At 41.1% G+C, this 23,119-nt stretch overlaps 2 protein-coding genes across 2 annotated transcripts in view; one reads left to right on the top strand and one right to left on the bottom strand.

Moving 5' to 3' along the window:
• Positions 1–4,339: 4,339 nt before the first annotated feature.
• helt (helt bHLH transcription factor) lies at positions 4,340–5,991 on the bottom strand (the record flags this gene model as incomplete). Its single annotated transcript, XM_084318935.1, has 4 exons — positions 5,956–5,991; positions 5,247–5,351; positions 4,955–5,051; positions 4,340–4,839 (listed from the first exon to the last, which is right to left on the bottom strand). Exons 1-4 carry the CDS (start codon positions 5,980–5,982, stop codon positions 4,340–4,342), a joined length of 729 nt encoding a protein of 242 aa, XP_084175061.1. The 5' UTR covers positions 5,983–5,991.
• A 9,913-nt stretch (positions 5,992–15,904) lies between these two features.
• Positions 15,905–23,119, top strand: part of acsl1a (acyl-CoA synthetase long chain family member 1a) — a 60,094-nt gene continuing 52,879 nt past the window's right edge. The window contains exon 1 of the mRNA XM_084319100.1: positions 15,905–15,949. The gene's annotated coding sequence lies outside the window, so the exon portion shown is untranslated. The remainder of the gene's footprint in view (positions 15,950–23,119) is intronic.

The raw sequence follows: 23,119 nt of genomic DNA, 5'->3' as shown, positions 1-23,119 counted from the left end.
ACCACTCTTTCTTCCTACCACTCTTTCTTCCTATACCACTCTTTCTTCCTACCACTCTTTCTTCATATACCACTCTTTCTTCCTACCACTATTTCTTCCTACCACTCTTTCTTCCTACCACTCTTTCTTCCTATACCACTCTTTCTTCCTACCACTCTTTCTTCCTATACCACTCTTTCTTTCTACCACTCTTTCTTCCTACCACTCTTTCTTCCTATACCACTCTTTCTTCCTACCACTCTTTCTTCCTATTCTTTCTTCCTACCACTCTTTCTTGTCTACCTCTCGTTTTGCTTCTTTTCTCGGAAACCAGGAAACTATACAACTTACTTACAGAAGGAGAGAGAGAGAGAGAGAGAGAGAGAGAGAGAGAGAGAGAGAGAGAGAGAGAGAGAGAGAGAGAGAGAGAGAGAGAGAGAGAGAGAGAGAGAGAGGGGTATAGGGCAGGAGATTATCCCAGTTATTGAGACAGAGAGGTGGTGTATGTGCGACATGATGCCTGGCAAAGCCAACTCTTTCTTCGTGGAAATGACAAATTTTTCCTCCTGGAAGGCCGGAGCTCCCTGCAGCAAACGCCTCGTCCCAACATGGCGAGAAGTGAGCGGGAAAGGGAGTAGTAGAACATCTGAGAGGGTGTAAGAGGGGTACGTTTCTTGCACATGGAGCCCTACAGGTTTGATCCTCTACTGATGAAGGGGTTGGATTGGAAGGAAGGAAGTTCTGCTCTGTGGGCTGGGTGTGCCATGCGTGGCTTACTCAGACTTGGTCAAATTGTATGTAAATAAGGGCCAACTTTTTAAGTGGGTCCCTTCCCTGACCGAACCGCCCTCCGTAATCCTGCCTATAGTGATGAATAGTCAACCTCATTTGCCTAAATATATGGAAATGGTAATGCCAAAACGTTAGTGCGGGCGTCATTTTCTTGTTTACTGTGTTGTTTTTGGCTCATCTGGCGTATTCTCGTATTTCATTTATAATCTCTCAGAATACAAAAAAAGAAGAAGAGAGACTTACAACCATTTCATCAAAATCACAAGTAGGAAACCGCACTTTTGTGAGAGATATATGCTTCCCGAATACATCAATTGATCTCTAATTTCTTTAACCACTATGACTCATGTGTTTTATTGACACATCTTCCCCCAAAGTAGTATTAAAGGTGCTGTTCAAGTTCAAGTTTTCAAGTCTTGTTTTATTTGTCACATATAAGATACACGTACATTATAGTGAACTGCTTGGTTCTGTATGAGCCTCCTGAGATTGTGCTTCATACAGTAAAAAAGTTAAAGAATAAAGACCAAAACAAAATATACAATATACAAAACTAAAATGTTCAAAATGCAAGAACAAAATGCTAAATCTAAAAATGAGGTAGAAGAGGTAGTGCAAATATTTTAGGAATAAATAGATAAAATAATGGTGTAATGTGCAATGTGTCTGAATGTGAATGTGGTATTATCTTAAAATATGAATTATAGTAGGCGGCTGGGTGGCGCAGCGGATATTGCGCCCGTCACCAACGCAAGAGACACCGGGTTCGACTCCGGCTGTCGGCGTTGCCTCCGGCTTGGGCCAGCCGTCATACTAACTCAATTGGCAGAGTTAGCGGGTGGAAGTCGATGGGTGGTCATCTGGACGTTGTGGACAGCGACTCCTACAGGTCGGTTGGGGACGCCTGCACAGCAGAGACAGGAAATGGCGGGGGTAGTGTGAGCCTCCCACACGTTACACCTCGCCAATGAGAGTCCGCGCTGGCAGGTGAAAAGATGTGACAGGCTGCATCCTCGTGTATCGGAGGGGACACGTGATGCAAGGCTTCTATCCTCCCTACAACCGGCCAGTGGGGGGCATATGGGAGCAACGTTCAAGACAGGGGAGGGAAGAATTGGCACAGTGGAATTGGGATGGGAGAAAAATAGAAAAAGAGGAGATAACAACGAACAATAACACTATGTAACAACCATCAAATGAACTCACAGCACACACATCCACACGCACACACTCACTTTAAACATACAACTCACCCACTTTAACCACTTTAGTACACCTAAGCACACTTTATATTTATCTGTAAAGAATTTGCACTACAACCCATTCCTCATTACACCTTACTGTAAATTATATTGTACCTAAATTGTACCTCATCCCACTTCTGCTTTGCACTGTATAGTACTATATTGTATGGTAATTCAGTTACTTCTACTCTACATAGAGCATTGTATATATGTATATACTGAACATTTGTGTCTACGTACTTGACTTCTATTTTATACTTTTATACTTGCTATACTTATTTTATTATCTATTGTTGCCTTGCACAGTCTCTGGAGCAAAACAGAAAGAAGCATTTTGTATAAAAGTATTCTGTACTTCTGTATGACAACTAATAAAGAAACTTGAAGAAACTTGAACTTGATAAAAAAAAATATTAATTATAGTTAAAATATAGTGTTTGGTCAGTTTCATGGGTCTCCCAGTCCCTCCACTCTGCAATAAACAGAGAATACATTTTCTGGTATCCTTCACTTCATCCAATCAGGAGAGAGAACCCTTTTTACCTATTTCAAGAAATCTTACCAAGCCTGCAGATGGATTATTTGACTTGTTTCAAGCACACATTTGCTTAAAACGAGTTCTTATTTCTATTATCAGACCATTTTTCCAGTGTTGAATTCTCTCTCCTGATTGGATAAAGTGGGAGCGGGACACCAGACAATGTATTTTGTGTTTACTGTGGAGGGACTGGGAGACCTGTTACTGCACTCTATCAGTGATGGCTGTCCGAATGTAGAGCTATTATTTTAATTAACATGTATCAAAAGAAAAACAAAAAATGTACAGCACCTTTAAGAACAGTCTATGCTGGATGAACTTAAAGTGTTTTTAACCTTTAGCCAGGGGAATTAAAGGGTAAACCAATTGGTTATTTTATGCAGGTTTGTTTAAACACAAACTCCCCCTGGTCCTGAAACACATTAATCCTTGACCTAAAAATCTCCTCTCCCTGAACCAGACTATGAACTGTCTTTGTCATTTGCATCCTATTTAAATATAGGTGGAAGTGCCCCAGAAAGTATGCTTGTGCTGTTATTGAAGCTTGAAGATCATCCTTTTCCAAATGGATCACCCCTCTGTGAAAGAGATCTCCTTTGGTTGTGTTTTGGTGTCCCCCTCATTTTATTTTTATTTTTTTATTTTATCTCAAACAGTAAAGTTGAGAAATGCTATGTGTGGATGAATTAGTCTTCCTTCAGCATGTGACGATATATCCCAGCATTACTGGATAATAATAATAGTAATACCTCTTATCTGACTCTCTTACTGATATTCACAAATGATACCTTAGCCGAAGAACCATGTCCGCTTTGAGTTTTCAGAGGAACAATGTTTTCAAACTTTATTATCTAAAGATGTTTTATTTCATTATACTTTATTATTATTTTTTATATATAATAAAACACAATATACTTGTGCCCTAATGATAAGGATGGATAAGCACTCAATGAAGAAACCCACTCCCATTGCCAAAAGAAAGTCTAACATGCCTATATAAATACTTGTTGTGAGTTAGAGTGTTGTGTTCACTCATATAGTTAAAGACAGTTGCGATTGAGTATAGTTTCTTGTGATATGTCACATGTACTTGTGTGGTTGAATTAACTTCACAATTGCAAATATATGGACTGTCCAAAACGTTTTTTTAAATGGACTTATGGTTCTTCAGTGAGTTAATTCCCAAAGCTACATCAATTTTGGATACAAATACAATAATGCTCATCCTCACCCCCCCCCCAAATAAAAATAACCTATTTTAAAATATTGTATACTTTTATATAGGCTATATGTCTGCAATTATTTAGAGGTGTGACATTTCACACATCTTTTTCTTATTCTATTAAATTCTTCAAATGCTAAAAACGTATTGGTAAGAATCTTTGTCTCGTCAATTATTTGTGTTGATATTAGCCTAGTCGTTAGTATATTGGACATCATGTAACATACAATAAGGTGATGTTATGGGTACATCAACAATCAACAAAAACCCAATACCCACATCAAATATGTAACATTTGAACAATTTCACATTATTTTCCAACGTTAAATACTCTATACGTTTAACGTCTACTCTGTTATACGTCTGTTTCTGATTCCACCGGGCTCAATGCTTATAGTTAAATTCCCTTAAGTCGCCTATACGGAAAACCCAGGTCTTAAATCATCACATACAAAATACTTTTTTTCTGAAGAAATATTTATTCCATTCAATAGTCAAAATCTGTATCTATTTGCATCACATATATAAATAAAGACAATTTTAAAAACAAAAGTACAAGTATATCTACATGGCATGTTGCGCACTGTGCAAACTGAACGCGTTCGCGTGTGTATGGCCGATGAAGTTGAAATAATGATGGTGATCAAGTCCCTGCACCGGCGACAAGTATCCGCCGTGCTGTTGCGTGATGGGCGCGGAGAGAGGCACCGTTGGGTACGTGGTGATCGTCGGGCTGCGCGCCGAGCCGTGCCAGGTGAAATGGCCCGGTGGACTCTGTTGGTAAACGGAGTCGCTGGGGCTGTGATGACTTTGGTGGTGCTCCGGAGACGACGAGTGCAGCTGATGATGGCCGAGGTACTCCACCGGCTCCGGTAGTGCGCCGACGGAGCCGAACACGGGCTCGGTGATGACCCGCGACTTGGACTGCAGGAAGGCGAGGATCCGCGCGTACTTGATGTCTTTGGTTTCTGCCCTGTCCTCCGTGGTGAGGTAGTGCACCAGGTTCTTCATACACTCGTGGTACCCATAGTGGAAGTAGTTCGCGAACTCGGCTAGCAGTTCACCTGCAATAGGCCAACAACAGGAGGAAGAAATTATTAGGAACGCTTCTTCACGTGTAGTGATAGAGAGATGCGTAATGGGAGGCGGTGCGTGAGCCCAGTGTGTGCGGGTACGTACCTTTTTCCCTGCCGCGGGGAAAGTCCGCTGAGTGGAGCGCGCGTAGGTATTGAACTGTCATCTCCAGGATTTCGGCCTTCTCGAGTTTCCCAGAGTTCTGTATAATAACAAATAGAAATATCGTTCATGAAAACTAGGCATATGTTGTTGTTTTATTTAACGTATACTTTATGGAACCCATGGAACCGATATTCAAATATAATATATACCACTGTACTTGTTTGTTCTGTTTTCATAAATGTTCAATATCAAGTTAATATAATAATACATGATGTGGATATCATCAGCATACCTGCTTAGCCAGAGCCATGGGTACTGTTTTCCCTAGTTCGTTCAGGCAGCGATTGATGCGATCCCGTCTTCTTTTTTCGATGACTTTGTGGGAGATGGGAGTTCTCTGTGGGGAAAAAACAGGGTGCGCATAAAGATAAGTCAAAATGCACACTTGAAATTAAACGTGATATGAATTCCCTCGCTATATACTGAGGTGGAATTAAATGTAACAGAGCACACGTGAGGTCGAAAATACTTTGGACACTGAACGACAAGATTGCGTTGCCTTTGGATGAGTGCGGTGCGCTCTGATGGAGCCGGAGCGCAATAGTGCCAACAGGCCCCGGGTTGTGGAACTTGTTGTGGTGCATCCGTGGAAACGGTCAACATGTCTTTCACCGATTCGAGTCACATAATATATGTTTACAATATAGTAAAAATACATTATTAATACCACAGAGTTAGTCACTGGTGTAGTTTTTTACATCAGCAGTTAAAAGGAACGCGCCGTGGTTATGCCCAGGACGCGCGGGATAGCCGTGGTGCCGGATCGATTTCACTTGACTTAATGTATGACATTTCCGATAAATAGTAGTTCAGTAGTTGCTTGGTTTAACTACTGAAGTACACTATATAAACAAGTAACTAAAAAGTGCCCATATAGTATCTATATTTGATCCAAAGTATGTTAGTCCTCATAGATCAGAGCGCACAAGGAGAGCGCCTACCTTCCGGTCCTTCATCTTAGATGCCATCGACGAATTTCTGATCAAACTTGCGAAAATAGTTCACCCAGGGTCCAGGAGACGGAGAGGTGTGTTGCACCGGTGGAAGAGCGAGCAGACTGAGGTTCGAGGGGAATGCTGGCCCTTATAAGGGGATCATCCAAGGGACTCCGGCATTCACGGTGTAAATTATTCCGCAGGATTAGAGCCAAGCTTTTGGTAAATGTGTGCATTTAGGATCAGTTAAAGAAATAGTAAAAACCTGAAGCCATGGGCTAGCAGGGGGCAAACCTGCTTTGTTAATCCACGTGGCTTTTCAAAAGACACGTGATTACTTTTGGAATATTATTTGCATAGTAAAAACCCAGGCGGGACATGAAAACTGGGCGCCGGGTTCGCTGATCCGACGGGGGCGCACCGTGCGCGCACCGAACACAAAGCAGGGCGAAAAAATAAACCCTCTTTCTTCCAACTCGCGTTTCTCACACGATCGCCTGTTTACAAATCCCAGCAAGCGATCTTAACTCTCATCCAAGCCCAGTCTGAGGTTTAAGGCCTGTCCAGTGTCATTAGAGTAATTAAGTAAGCCTTTAATAGGCTGTTCCGCCAAGTTCAGGGGAGATCTTTTGGAGACCGAGTCCCCCGTTTGTTCTCGGCGTTTCTCACACGACTTGGTGACACGTCCATCTTTTATGAGAGATGGCAAGCTTTTTGTTTACATTCTTTATTTCGTCGGAGTCCGCGGCAGGTGTGTGATTAGCCCTGGCACACGAGCGTCGTCTGCGTCAAGGCCGGCGTCTCCAGCAGTCTTTGGCACACGAGGGTTACCCACCACTGGAGACTCTTTGGAGAGGCTCAATTTGTATCCTATTATCCTATACGAAAATGTCTATTCAGTCGAATGAATAGTTTCATTGGCCTAAATTTTAATAATGCTGTGAAAGAAAGGGAGAAATAAAGAAGAATGCAGCTGGTGTGAGCGCGCATTATTCTCCGTCACCTGCGAGATGGGTAGCCTGGAGACCCCTATTCATTTGCCTAATTTCGGTCAACTTAACAAACTTTGGGATAAATTATACTGCCATTGTTATGAAGGGTGAAGCTTTCTGATCGAATTAACAGCATGTTTTGATCCGGTAAATGTCATTAGAAAGAGAGAAACAATCGCGTTTAAAGGGGCCTGGGTAATGCGCCAAGTGGAGACGCCAAAGCGCAAACTTCACAAAGGGGGCTAGTAAATGCCACAGGGGGACTTTTGTACCCGCACATTGCTCAAGTTTTCCCTCCAACAAAGGGCATTATTTTATACTTGAATACATTTCATACAACAATTGGCTGTTTTCTTCAAACATATTTTCACAGCAAGGTTAACAACAGGTTTATTGTGTGCGCTCCCTCTGCCAGATTCAAACTGAGTTTCATGCGCCAAAAGAGGTTTACTCGTCTGCTGTTTTCATTGGGAACGTTCTAATCTTGAAAGTTTCGCCGTGTTTTTGATATATTTGATCCTGTGAGCGTTTGTTGAAGAATAAAAAAAATAAAAAAGCAATGAAAGAAGTGGAGATTTGGAGGAAAAAAAGGCACACAAAACATCTGAAGAGTTTGGAGAGTTTTTTGTTATAGCACCATGGAGAGAAAGGCACCAGCTAGTGTGATGAGGGCATACAATCCCATTACTTATAAGCTGTGGAGTTTAACACTGTATTAATCCTTTGAAATGTGATGGGGGAAAAAAACGGTTTCTTTTGATTGAATTATATATTGTACTTTTTTTTGCTGACGGGCGTCAAGTTACGTGTAGCCAAATGATGCATCACGATTCACGATTCTTTATTAATTGTATTATTATTATTAAGCCTAGGGTTTGTGATGATAAATCATATTATGTCGACGTTCAATGGGCTACTAGTACTACAACGTTTTCGTTAGGTCAATGATCTAACGATTTAGGCTATCTGTCATTTTGGAAAATGTTTAGTTTACATTCATACAAGTGCACTATATGCGTCATCGCTCCATGCGTCTCAACATCATTTACAGTATGAAAACGACGGGTTCCTCCGGGGAACATCTTAGAACTTTGTCTCTTGATCCGAAAGGGGTTCTCTTTACAGCGTTTTTGTTTATTTGGGAGCATTCAGGCAACTTATTTTGATTTAAAATATAGTACAATAAACAATAAAATGTAGTACAATAAATGCATATAATGTATCTGTCTCTGTCTATTTGAACCAGTATACTTTGCAAATGTACATGGATACCAGTATATACTTTGCAAACGCACTTGAAAAAAAAAAGATATATGGCTATTTATAATATATATGATGCTCCATTTGAACTATATTGTATGTATTTCTCAGGAGTAATTTTGAATGTGCAGTGTTGCATAGGGTGAACATTGTGAGTGCTTTGACCATTGCATAGTATCCAAGATAGGCAGATAGCCCATGTTCAAATGAGAGGGCGAATAATAATAAATATCATATCATGATAATAATGACGTATAACGTTCAGTGTAATAGTCCAGTCATTATTTTGGCGCCAGTGAATGAATTGCGTTTTAATGGTGAAGCAGTAGCATGTAATTCATTTTTCTCAAAAGAGTCAGAAAGGTTTCTCAAGGAACATTTATGGGGCTGCCAAAGGACAGCACCTGTTGGAATATAAAATAATATCCATTTAGGATATTAATCAAAAGTAAACAAAAAAAAAGTCCTGCATTTTATTCACTATTCAATCTCCATTGCATGTTGTATGAATGATCTTGATTGTATATCTGTTTCAGTGCATTGATAAAAACGTGCATGATTTGGTTTAGGATACCTATATGCATTGACCCAATTATTGGCACAATTGGGAAAACGAGTTATAAAAAATGTGCAGTTAATGAACTCTTGAAAAGAAAATAATGCATTGAAACAATGAAACATGCATGAGCACCCTGAAGTGAACCTGTAACAAGATGTAGGCTATATCCTACTAGAGCATAACAACTGAGCTGAAGTTAACCCTGCAAGATGTAGGCTATATCCTACTAGAGCATAACAACTGAGCTGAAGTGAACCCTGTAACAAGATGTAGGCTATATCCTACTAGAGCATATCAACTGAGCTGAAGTGAACCTGTAACAACATGTAGGCTATATCCTAACTAGAGCATATCAACTGAGCTGAAGTGAACCTGTAACAACATGTAGGCTATATCCTAACTAGAGCATATCAACTGAGCTGAAGTGAACCCTGTAACAAGATGTAGGCTATATCCTAACTAGAGCATATCAACTGAGCTGAAGTGAACCCTGTAACAAGATGTAGGCTATATCCTACTATAGAGCATATCAACTGAGCTGAAGTAGCCTACTAGAGCATATTCAACTGAGCTGAAGTAGCCTACTAGAGCATATTCAACTGAGCTGAAGTAGCCTACTAGAGCATATTCAACTGAGCTGAAGTGAAACATGTGAAACCTGTAACAAGATGTAGGCTAGCCTATAGCATATTCAACTGAGCCTGAAGTGAAACCTGTAACAAGATGTAGACTATAGCCTTATCAACTGCACAATAGTTGGTTTGATATTCGCCTATATATGAATCCAGCTTGTATACATTCTGTTTATCATCTTCAGCATGTGTGGAGTTTCTTTGTTTGTATGGGCTACTTCACATAATGCAATATTTGGAGTGCATGCCTCATCATTAGGTCATCGATGACTTTACAGAGGACCAAATCACCTGATAAATTAACCCTTCAGACGAAGAGCAAATCCAGATCACTTGGATGGGATGCCTAATTTGCCTATCAACCTTATATCTTTCATTTAAAGTATGCATTGCTCCAATTTACCATCTTCCAATGTTTGAAAATATTGATCATCAGAAAAACCTAAACATGGACATACAGGCTCTTCTCAAGGACATATATCTGTGTGAGGGAGAAGATGAAAGGGGCTGTATAGTATATCACGTTTTCGTGTGTAAAAGTATATGAATTGGTCTGTCTTGGCAGTCTTCTAAAACTATATGGAATGTTATTTCTTAATAAATATGACATAGGCCTATGGTGCCGCATATTTATAACAAAATGCAAGGATATGATTAAGTGCAGCAAAGCCGACCCCCCCCCCCCCCCCCCCACACACACACACACACACACGCTGTCGCTGCACCAGACTTTTAGTTCACATTGAACATTCCTATCACGAATATGGCCAAAATGTAAATATAGGCTCAAAGCAACGCCTAAATTAGTCAAATGTGTGACATCACTTGACAACACCATGCAACTCCATATCTATGCGAGTGTCAACTCTGCCGTGCTGTGTTGTCAAGCTCTGCGTCCTGATCCGTGATGACCCCGGCGGTCCCCCCGGCGCAATCCTTTAGCTTCGCGCGCCACCCTGAGCCCGGCCTGCATCAGTTCACACGGTCTCCATTGAATATGAGGGACAGACATCGTTTTTGAGTTACATGCGAATTACCAAACTATTGCATAGGCTGCCCGACAGCACAGCAGCTCAGTTACACAGTTCGTATAGTCGCACTTTAAATTATTATTATTATTATTGTTAAAAAAAAAAAAAAAAAAAAAAAAACATTCAAATAATAGGGGAGAGTGGGGTGAGAAGTTCCACTTTTTACTTAAAGGGGAACTATTTTACTATTTCTTTCACTATTTGGGCACTTTTACACAATTCCTGTGAGTCTATGGAACACCTCTGTAATATATATATTTTTTTATTCATTGTTTTGTATTTCTAATCAAGTCCTCAAAAACAGCATTTTTCTACCTCAAGATCTCGAGCTGTTTTGAGCCTGGGCTCCAGGTCCAGGTCCAGCCACTGTGTGCAGCTCATCTTGTACCTCAACATTAACATGCAGCGGTGTCTCTCTGACATCACAAATCATCACATTTTCAAATTACTCAGTTCAGTGAGGGTGAATATTGTGAGAGGAGAATTGGAAGAATGCGCCAATATGAGAATTTTGAGACATAGATCATATTAATATAAGTTCACATAGCTAGGAAACAATGCTAAACACTCAAAAAGGCCATTTATAAGATAGTTCCCCTTTAAAGTGCCTTTAAAGCAAGGGGATTACAGTAATGCCCCCAACTAAAATATGTACATATCGTTTAGGATGTTGTGCATCCCTGGGGACAATCACTTTGGATCTTAAATAAACTGTTTCAGAAATATAGCTTTAGAAAAAAAAGTGGTTTTGTGGCACAACTTGCCCCCGGTGCGGGGTAAGTTGTGACATTAGAGAGAATACACTGGGGTAAATTGTGCCATTGATAATTTTACGTAAAACAGATCATTTTAATCTCAAACGCGGTAAAAGCATCCTGCAGATCTTCATCTCCTTTCCAACCTGACGTATAGTCTTCCCCTGTTGCACCTCTTTCACTGCTCTTTCCAACTTCTCAAGAGGAGTTGAAACCCTGTCTGTCTTCCGTTTGTATATCTGCGTGGCATGATGGATTTTGGTCTAAAATTAAGAATATCACATCGTTTTAGTGATCAAATGCAAGAATGCAATGTACAATAACAATACAATACAATAAAGTAATATATATAGTTAATAAAATAAGTTGGGGCAACTTAACAAAGAGAATATCTGGCACAACTTAACCCAGGCCCTTTGGCACAAATCACCCCAAGCCTACCATTTTGAAAAAAATGCATCCTCCAGCTGTTTTGAGCTAGCATCATGCTAACTGTATAGACTCATGGTGTAGCTTACTAAAGCACTAAAACATGTGTGAACTGTTTTCAAAGTTGTCTATAATTGTTCAAACACAGCAATAAAAAAACCTTGATCATACAAATTTTACTTTGGAGGGCAAAAAACTGTTTTTTGAACTTAAATGTGCTTACCTCTCAAGCCAGGTGTCTCCCTTCTCTGCAGGTTGAGTGAAATGGATGCCTCTTCAAAAATATGTTGTCACATGACCAACTTCTTCTATGGTTTTCTAGATAACAGGGGTGGAACTACATGCCCCTTGGCACTACTCACCCCACTCTCCCCTACTCTAAAGTGTTAATGAAACCAAAAATCCAGACTTCATTGTGCATGGGCCTAATTTACCATGCACACGTTTAGGCTGCATACACTTTAATTGATTGCAATGCAACAAAACAATCAAACGATAAGGCTTGCTGATAGACTTGTGCAGGATATACAAGTTATACAGTCAGTCTGTGTAGTAAGACAATAATAAATAGAATATACACAGAGTATTTACATGGTTGGAAAGAATATCTTTGCTGTACAGGATATATAAAGATTATACCGGTAGTACATACAGCAGTAGTTTGTTTATACTTCAGAAGTATTATATTTATATTCATACTTTTTTTGGTCCTCAAAATGAATGGAAGTGAATGAGGAGCCTGACATCTGGGAGGAATGGTGGTGTTGACAGTGGAACGATAGTGGTCGCTAGATTACTTGGATAACTTTAGATAAGACTACTGAGTTTTTACAAGTTCTAGTGAAATGATCTGGTAAGCACCAGAGATCTTTCTACATTATTGCAGATTCACAGATTTGTCAATTAAATCAACAAATTGATAAGTCAACAAAGTCCTATGATTATTAGTTGCTAAGAATTTATAGTCAAGAACAGCCCACGCATTCTGCACAGCCTGTGTAAGAGCCTTGTTGCATTTTAAGAAGGCTGTGATGCAAGTGTTACGGGAAGGCCTAATAGTATAAACAGAAGGGTTGCAGCTGCAGGGTCTAAGGGTTCATGTTTAGTTTAGTTCAGTTTAGTTTAGTTTATCCCCTTTAGTTGACTCAAAGAGCGTCGACTAGTCTATACCTGGGGTCAGACTTACAAAACATACAATGTACAAAGTACAAGTTCTAATAAAAACAAGCACAAATTCTAACCAGACAAATATAAACAAGCAATAATTATAATCAGACAGAAGATAGATGTGAACATAAGCACACAAATAATAAGTAATAGCACATTCCCACAAAGCAAAACTAAGCACCTATAGTGACGATAAAAAAAGAGAATAAAGATTAGGGAGATATCTCCTAATTAGTAGGGGAGAACGGGAGACGTTGTCACTCACACGGGTAGGTTGTCACATTCATTATATTTCATCACCAGAGGATCCTGTCTCCCATACGTTGGTATTTAAATGTACAGAATTGGGGTCAGAGTTCACCTACATTGTCATATTTGGAGTGAAACAGCTGAATTTGAGGTGAGAGGACTTTTTGTGTTTTTCATGTCCATTTGTAAATATTCCACTCCTAGGCTTTTACACAATTGGTTTATAATGAAACAATTATTACCCTTAAGGGATAGCTATAGTTTAGATTGTTGTTAGCTAGCCAACTATAGTTGTTAGATGGCTGTTAGCCTTGATGCTATCAAGACATTCCAGTTGGGGTTGGTCATCACATTTTATTTGGGGTTGGTTGTCACATGTTGTGTAGGCTATTATTGTTAGGCCGATTTATTGTGTTCTTATTTTGTTATATAGGATGGCCTAAAGATGTGTTTCCTGTTTATGTTCATTAAGATGCATTAAGTTATGTATTTGTCAACTTGTCAATGCAATTAAACTTTCAAATTTAGTTCTGCCTTCTTGTCTCTCAGTCCTCCATGCCCCACAATGGTGGAATGAGCTACCCACCCCAGTTAGGAGGACAGCCGAAACCCGTCCAATCTTTCGCCGTCGACTAAAGACGCACTTCTTCAATCATTATCTGAAATCTAAATCTTGTCTTCTTTTTAAGATTTTCCCATTAAAAGTTTTAAAACACATGGTGACAACCAACCCCATAGTGTGTGACAACCATCCCCATGATGAATGAATGAATGAATGAATGAATGAATGAATGAATGAATGAATGAATGAATGAATGAATGAATGAATGAATGAATGAATGAATGAATGAATGAAAACTTTATTTAACAGATTGCAGAATGGGTACAATACAGTACGGCTCAATACATACAATTGTTAAGGGGATGCAGACCTGAGAAAGACGTTTGTCTTGTTTCCATCAGGGTCCCCCATTTTCAATTCATATAGACATTTATGACATACACAACATACATGACATTTATGGCATAGGGACATATAGGTATTTAGTACTGATACATTTGTGACATAAGCGGTATTCAAATATACAGTACTGTTACCCCTAGATCCTGACAGAGTATATACATATGATGGGGAGGGGACTGTACATTAGGAGGGGGTGGGTTGTCACAATGTCAGAGTGTCTTTGATAGGTGATTAACTCTTTGTTACAATACGTTGAAAAATGAGAGGGATACACATTTCAAGCCAACATCTTAAGCTTCAATTTAATGTAGGAATGACTATTGAAAGATGTTTTGATTATGAGCAATTCACACTAGAGTAAAAAGTGTGACAACGTCCCCCGTTCTCCCCTACTGTAGGTAGTCTTTCAATGTTGTTGTTGTTTTTTGTAGTTTTTTTATGTAAAAGGCTAGGTTGGGGGTAGATGTGCGATGGCAAGTTGTTCCAATATGAGGTGATGCTCTATTGATTTTCTTTTTAGAAGATTGGTTCTTGGTAGTGGAAAGTCAAAATGATGTATGCTAGCTCTTGTGTTATGTTTATGAATATCATCTCTGATGTGTGATGGAGAGCCCAGGGATTTTCAGTTCAGAGGCTAATTATTTTCCTATGTCTAGTTGAAGTAGATTATGGCCTGTATACTTCTTGAATGGCTGAAGTATAGGTCTTGTTTTCACAATAACTTCTTAACTATGCAAACATTTCAGTTTACAGTAGCTATATTTGACTCCACAGGCAGGCTACATTTGAAACATTTGACCCTATTACATGGCAAGCTGATGTCAAAAGCACTCTTATAGAGTCAATTGCAACCTTTGACCCTATTACTTGGCGAGCTGATGTCAAAAGCACTCTTATAGTCAATTGAAACCTTTGGCCCTATTACATGGCGAGCTGATGTCAAAAGCACTCTTATAGAGTCAAGTACCGGTATACACTGTGATTTAACTAAATTAGAACATGAATTAATTACTATTTGCTTTGCAAGCAAGCTAGTCATTATGTCATTATGGGTCTTGTCCTTTAAATGAGATTAGAGCAAGTGCAAAACGGCTCCCTCAGGTGGTACATTTGGCAATTGTATGTTTTGTTACTGATATCCTCTAATATTGACATATTCTGGGGCTCAAATTGAGGTCTTTCTTTTTTTTCACATGGAAGACGTCAAACAACCTGATAACGTAGCCTACATTAACTTTAAAGGGGATTTTCTATGGGAAATAGGTTTTGCCTATAGTCTTTGTGTGGATTTATATATGGTCTGAAATGTCATTCAGGTGCTGGGGGAACATGACACGTAAAGGCGACTCATAGGCATAGCCGTTTGTAATTTTAACTATATTATTAGAACTAGTTTATAAAAAATTAAATCCTTAAAAACATGCACATGTTCGAGGAAGTCATGTAAAATGTGTGAAGAAATACACAATATGTCTCATTTAACCTTTAATTAAACAACACTAATGATATAAATATAAACACAAAGATTACACTACACACATACTGTAATGTTGTGCTATTTTCCTCTGACTAACCTAAAGGTAGCCTGTAATATTTAGGATCAAAGCAAAAATCTCACCTGACAAATCATTTTTTACCATTGCATTGTGAGTAGCTGCCTAACGCGTGTGTAATGATTGGCTATTTTACACTTATATTCTCAAGTAGCTTCACGTATTTAATACATGTTGTGGCGTCGCTTCATTCAAGGATGTCATTTATCATAATAACCTAAATATGCATCGTCTATGGTAATTGTCACGGGATATTGACCAATGGCAACACGCCTTTCAAAATCTATAAGAAAAAATATTTAAGGCGAGCGCTGATTGGCCAAGTGGTCTACGAGATGAATACAATGCAGCCCGCTTCGCCCCTTGAAGATCCTGTCTCTCAAGTCCTCGGAACTGCAGCCGAACACAGGTTTGTTGATCATTTTGCCACTTTGCAGGGCTGTTGTTGTTACAAATGTGTGGTCAGTCGTGTGACGTTCCCGTCGATCGCAGAACGTTCTGCAGCAATTCACGACAATCGGGATTATTATTTTAGGTTGTAGGCAGCAGCGCTTCCAGTATCTGTTGTTTTTCTCTCACATTGTTGCTACAAAAAAATAGCAGCCTGTATTATTAGAAAGCCATGTTGTTGCATATTTGCATCGTCTTCCCTTTCGCGTTCGCGGCACTATTTGCAATACGGCGTTTTTGCCAGAGCAAGATGCAATGACTTTTAAGTCACTTTAGGTTCATCATCATGACATGCTCCCTCTGAGTCAACACGTTAGGCCGAATAATGATGATAGTCTGCAGCACCGACACGCCGCCGACACCCCGCCGATATAATGCATGAAGTTTTCAGCTGCTCGTCTCCTGAGATCAAGCCAAGGGGCGGAAGACAGACAGCTCGCATGTGAAGTGAGGGGGGAGTTTGCATGAACCCAACTTTGCTTATTAAAAACCTTTATTAGCGTGTTACACACTTTTTTTTTTGTATGAATGTAAAAGGGCCCGGGGCCGGGTGATGACGCCATTGTTGGTTAATAAGCTAATATTGTGACGAGTTTTAAAAGAAACAATGCAACCATTCATTGTCAAGTGTGTGTATGCCGTGGCATCCCCGCCCTATCGGTCCACTCTCTACACACGATCTCTTATTGGAATCAAATACGCTCATTCAGGTTTTTCAAGACTGGAGTGAATCATGACTGCACCACGTCTTGTGTTTGGTTTTGTTTCATTCTATGACTCTAGTCTATCCCCATTTGTAGTTCTCCCAATGTTCGAAGGCAAGGGCAAGGGGGGGGGGGGGGGCAGGGCAGGTAAGAAAAAAGACACAAGCAAGCAAACTTCCATCTGTCTTACTGAGATGATTGTTTCTGATTATGGATGGGTCTGTGCACTGTTCAGCATCAGTGGTGGTAGTTTGTTTGATATCAGATGTTGGTACTACTCATATGATATCATGTGATACGTGTAGGAGGAGCTGGTTTACTCTATTCCAGCTGCTGCCCGCTGGCAGCTTTTTGGATGTTCTCAGATGTGCCAGGTACTGGCTGGTGGAGATGCGGCTAGGTTAGGGGTCGAGCAATTTTAAGCAAACATCCCATGACTGGAATCTGTGGAATGTAGCCGGGTGGTCTCATGTTTTGTGGTTGACTCTCATCGTCAAACCGTCATTGGAAACAAGTCAATCCTTTCCCTGCACCTTGGTTGACCATTATATTTCAAATAGATTTAAAAAATCTCTCCTGTCTCTCAAGTGTCGACCCTGTCGCATCTTCACCTTCATTCAACTTGAAGATGAAGATGTGATGGCACCGACACGTTAGTCTACAGTAACTGCACCAGGAACGAAGCTTGAACTGTCCGTGAGCTCCAGTGAATCGTTCCTTCTCTTGCTGCGCTGTCCTGCAGAGAAGCACCAGGCTGCTTGTTTTAAAGGCGCTGACGCGTGGAGGAATCTCCCTGTTGGAGATCCTATAGCAGCTTATTAGTGGCAGTTGCATGAAAACGTCAGCACCCCTCTCTGTAGCCTATATAGCTCGGCACGTGCATTGTTGCATGCAGAGACGCAACTATAAAGCAATTCTGCATGCATGCCTGCAATCCTGCATGCATGCCTGCCCAGATAAATATTTAGGGATCTTATTTATCTTATTGCCCCCAATCCCCAATTTCACTGTTAAATCTCTTGATCCAATGAGAGCTGAAATGTCACGTAGAGGTGATTCAGGGCAGTATACGCTGCGAACACTGGAATTCTGTTGCTAGGTAACAGTTACTCTGGACCCAAGTGTATTTCCTGTCAGTTATTGCATTAGCAGACATTGTAGCAGGAAATCAACTTGGGTCCATTTAGAATCTGTTCAATCTGAAACAGTCTATACTAGTAACCTCCATCATTGCTTCAAAACATGTGATGATGAAAATTACATCACCCAGATCGGTTGCCCCCCCCCCCCCCCCCCACCGCGCGACACACGTGTGTACGTTCCTCCATACAATGAAGGGCACGCGTGTGTACGTTCCTCCATACAATGAAGGCCTTCAGAGTCTTTCAAAGGGGAATGCTTTGTTGTTCAGAGAGACTGTTTTACAATCTGTCCTTGGTCACCTCTTATTACATAGACCATTTCCGAGATCTTTGATGACCAACATAAGTACACCCCCCTTCTCCCTTAACCTCCACTACCCCTCTCGCTCTCCCCCCTCCTTAACCTCCACTACCTCTCTCTCCTTCCCCTTAACCTCCACTACCTCTCTCTCCTTCCCCTTAACCTCCACTACCTCTCTCTCTCCGCCCTTCCCTTAACCTCTACTACCTTTCTCTCCTCCTTCCCCTTAACCTCCACTACCTCTCTCTTCCCCCTTAACCTCCACTACCTCTCTCTCCTCCTTCCCCTTAACCTCCACTACCTCTCTCTCCGCCCTTCCCCCTTAACCTCCACTACATCTCTCTCCTACCCTTCCCCCTTAACCTCCACTACATCTCTCTCTCCTACCCTTCCCCCTTAACCTCCACTACCTCTCTCTCCTTCCCCTTAACCTCCACTACCTCTCTCCACCCTTCCCCCTTAACCTCCACTACCTCTCTCTCCTCCTTCCCCTTAACCTCCACTACCTCTCTCTCTCCTCCTTCCCCTTAACCTCCACTACCTCTCTCTCTCCTACCCTTCCCCCTTAACCTCCACTACATCTCTCTCTCCTACCCTTCCCCATTAACCTCCACCACCTCTCCCCCTTAACCTCCACTACCTCTCTCCCCTCCTTCCCCCTTAACCTTCACTACCTCTCTCTCTCTATCTCTCCCCCCCTCTCTCTGTCTCTCTCCCCCCCTCTCTCTCTTTATCTCCCTGTCTCTCTCTCTCTATCTCTCCCCCCCCCTCTCTCTGTATCTCCCTGTCTCTCTCCCCCCTCTCTCTCTTTCTCTCTCCCTCCCCCCCTCTCTCTCTGTGCTGCTGCTCTCTTGTTCTGTGTGGGGCTGTGCCAGGGAGTTGGCGTGTCGCAGCCTGCCTTGTCTTCGCCTGGAGTTACTAGCGGCTGAAGGCCTCTCGAGCCACAGAGAGCATAGCCAGCCATTATTTAGACAACACTAGTCGACTGTAGCTTTGACCTGAGGGCACTCGAACAGGAAATCAGCTTTCTCAGTGAGGAGGGGGGAAAAAGAAGAAGAGCATTAGCTTGATTCTATTCTGACAGTCACAGCTCTCCCCCACGGGTGCCTCTGGTGTACGTATTCACTAGGTGACACCAGTACTACATCATTTTGTGGCACCAATATTTTGGCTCCAAAGCTGTCACAAAAGAGTAATGTATATGTCTCTTACTGAAATACATGTTTAGAGTGTGATATTGTGCAAAAAAATAAATAATAATAATAATAATTTATTTGTTATTGGTAAGAAAGTAAGACGGCTTAGGTCACATTTCCTGTGTAATAAGTGTTGGCTTGCAATCAGTGTGAAAGGCCGGGAGATAATGTTTCTGCTATGGGGCATAGAAAACAGGCCACCGATACCACAGCACACTTGAGTCCTGAACTGTAACCCTTCCAGGCATGTCGTCTCACTTGTGAAATATAATTTTGAGATCTGAACGTTCTAACAATGATTTAGCAATTGGTAATTGAAAGTGACAGAATGCCAAGAGTTCTGAGATAACCCCCCACACACACTCTCTCTCTCTCTCTCTCTCTCTCTCTCTCTCTCTCTCTCTCTCTCTCTCTCTCTCTCTCTCTCTCTCTCTCTCTCTCTCTCATATGTCACTCAGATCTGTTTTTCTCACAACTAGGCTATGTGAACATTGCAACACAAATCGGGCAGAATTTGATCTTTTGGGAAATAAGACACAGCACACTCAACTCACAATTGGCCAATCTCGGGTTCCGCCATCTCTTAGCTTGACCGAGGAAAGCAATGCTTGTGATGGGAGGGTCAAGAGAAGAGGGCAGAGCTGCAGATGGGTCAATCCGATTTTGAAGACTGGGTGCTGAATCCTCAATATACTGTAGTAAATGATAAAGAACGGACCAGAACAGCAGTCCAGTTAAAAACCTTTAATATTGCCACACAGACATTTCAGGCAAGATGTGCTTCTTCAGTGTGTATTCTGGAAATCTTGCAAACCATACACAGAGGTGGGGTTAATTATAAGCAACCCCGCATCCCAGGTGGGGTCGCCTATAATTAACCCCACCTGTGTATGGGTTGTGAGATTGCCAGAATGCATGCTGAAGAAGGCGCCCTACCCTGAAACATTCATGTGGAAATATATATATAAAAAAGTCAAACTGGAGTGGTGTCCTGGTCGCTTTTTTATTTGCTTTTTTGGGCCACTTTCATATGGTCCTATTATCCTAAACATGATTACAGGTCTGATGTTTGGCAATCTGACTTCAGTCTGAGCAACAGCCATTTCGTAATTTTACGTCACTCTAAAGTCGACATTCATCACGATTCTGTGCTGGCGGGACTCAACGAATACAAACATGGAAGACTGCTTGGAAGATGGCTGAAGGTGGTCAGTGGAGGGACAGTGAGGTGTTAGGCTACACTGATGTGCCGTGTCCGTCTCTGCCAGATTTGTGTCCGTTTGGACGGACAGAAAAGTTAGGAGACTGTGAACTTTCGGAATGGATGGCTACGTTACCGTTGTTTCTGCAAAGTCATGATTACGCTATAGCTATAGGTTCTATTTTTAAAATGAACAAACGGACAGTAATACCTTCTATTGAATTCTATCCGTTCATTGACGGATCAATGTAGCTGCAGCCTTATTTAGTGCATCCTGCAAACATATTTGTTGCTTGTTAGACTGGTCCTCTGAGCTACTCTCCAGTCAAGCTTTTGCAGTTGCAGGGTTTAAATCTGAAAGATTGCTAAATCCTCTGCCATCATTGTGTAACGACGTGTAACCTGTCGTGTCGTCTCTAGAGCCTTCTTTCTCTCTTTTACGCAGTTATCAACTCTAAAACTGAACATGAAAGTTACTCTGTGCCGCGACTCTGCTGCACAGACCTAAAAATAGCTCTGCTGTCCGCACAGATACGTTCAGTTTATAATGTTGTCTATGTATTGATATGTAGTATGATTGATTGAAAACGCCTGACCTACGTATATATTGGTTCTTAAGAATGAATAGTCTTAATGACATGGTTTACATTGGAGTCTTTAGTGACGGCTTGAATGTGATGTGGGACCTAATCACTGGGCTGATTCAGTCAGCAGCAATCATTGAATGTATGCGTAATTTAAAAAGTAATTTTTTCTCACATGTTTATAATTTAATTCTATGAATAGACATAGGACTAGATGGAGCAATTTAAATGTCCCACGTTCATATCAATGCATCACAATGTAATTCGTTTCTTACACCCCAGAGGGTGAGGTGCAGGTACATCTATTAATCAAATACGTACTCAACCCAATCTGATTTTAAAACGTGTGCGCATTTCCCCTTATTAAATACGTATTTATCATACGTATTTATTCACTTGATCATACCAATACAAACCGCTGCATGCAATCTGTGGAGGCTATACTGCCCAGTTTGGATAGGTTATATGGTGCTCTTGGGAATGTGCCTTTTGTATTGGATTTTGTGCTCATTTCAATGGGTATAGGACCGTTTAATGAATCGGAGAAGTCTCTTAGGATCATCTCTCAACTACAGTTCAATATGCTGGTTCGCCATTCTAAACGGAGGCGAGTAGGGCTGCTGGTTCCGTGGGTGCCCGCCTCGAGCTCATCCGACCTGATAATGTATTGGGAGCTGGCGATGAAGGGCTGAATGACCTTTGCTCCATTTCACACAGGCCCCCTCCCCCATATGACTCTTCTCCGTGCACCCATGTGACCAAGACTGGGTACTCGGAATAAAAAGGGTCAGGACCACGGGATTATAGAGCAGGACATGCAATCTTGCCTGTTGCATCCCCTCCCAAGGTCAGCCTTTGTGTCTGAAACTGGGGTGGGGGAGGGGGTGCCATGGAAAGCGTTGTACAGCAGGGTGGGGGAATGGGGGCGAAAGGGGACACTGGACGTGTGAGACTGAGCGTGCCGTGCAGGCCAACTGCACCCAGGCAGCAACAACCACCCATTCTCCTGGCTCCTTTCTTGGTACTTCCTGCCACCCGATCACATTCTGTGAGGAGGACTTAAGTGGTCCTTTACCTCATTCACCCGCGAGGAGGACTTAAGTTGTCCTGTTACCTCATTCACCCCCCACTTACTGTGAGGAGGACTTAAAGGTCCACAATTGTTCACTTTTTGGGCAATTTTACACAATTCCTGTGAGTCTATGGAACACATCTGTACATTTCTTTTAGTGATGCACAATATATCATGGCCGTTTTTTTTACACATCGGTATCGGTCCGCTATCAAGATGGGGCCGATATTAAATTTTTTTAAAATATATATATATATATATTTTTTGCCTTAAATAGTTTTAAAATATCAGTCATTTCTGAAAATAACTTACAAAAGTAAAAAAAATAAATGCGTTTTGGAAAATAGCTCTTTATTTGATTATCATAAAGTGTTTTCTATACAGAGATATTGACATTGGTAAATATCGGTATCGGCCAGAACAGCAATATTAATATCGGTTATCGGTATCGGCCACAATTTTCACATCTGTGCATCACTATTTTTTTTTTTCAATAAAATTCATTGTTTTGTATTTTTAATCAAGTACATTGGTGCACCACTTTCTGCCTTTCCAATGTACAAGCTATTTTTGTCTGGGCTCCGCCCATACTCGCAATGCGCTTTGACTGACACCCACCTGCACTATAGCCTAGCTAAGAGATGGCAGGTATGCTAGCACGGAGGAACACCGCAAACGCTACAGTAAAATAGTAACGTTAATACACTATTGAGACAAATATTAGCCAAATTAGAAAAGGGAATAACCTTTACCACTATCGCAAATAATATGTCTGTGCGCGTTCTCCTTGTGTTACCTGTAGGGCTGTCTTAAATACTTCAAAGCTTCGTTCGATGGCACAAGCTTTGAACATAAAAAAAAAATCGAAGTTTAAAAAAAAATATATAATAATAATTTATTAATTATAATAAAAAAATGTTTTGCCTCCC

The sequence above is a fragment of the Notolepis coatsorum genome (assembly GCF_963971535.1).
Source record: "Notolepis coatsorum genome assembly, chromosome: 7".
Classification (NCBI taxonomy): domain Eukaryota; kingdom Metazoa; phylum Chordata; class Actinopteri; order Aulopiformes; family Paralepididae; genus Notolepis; species Notolepis coatsorum.
Note: the sequence above shows the minus strand (reverse complement) of the source record. Positions and strands in the feature narration are given on the sequence as shown.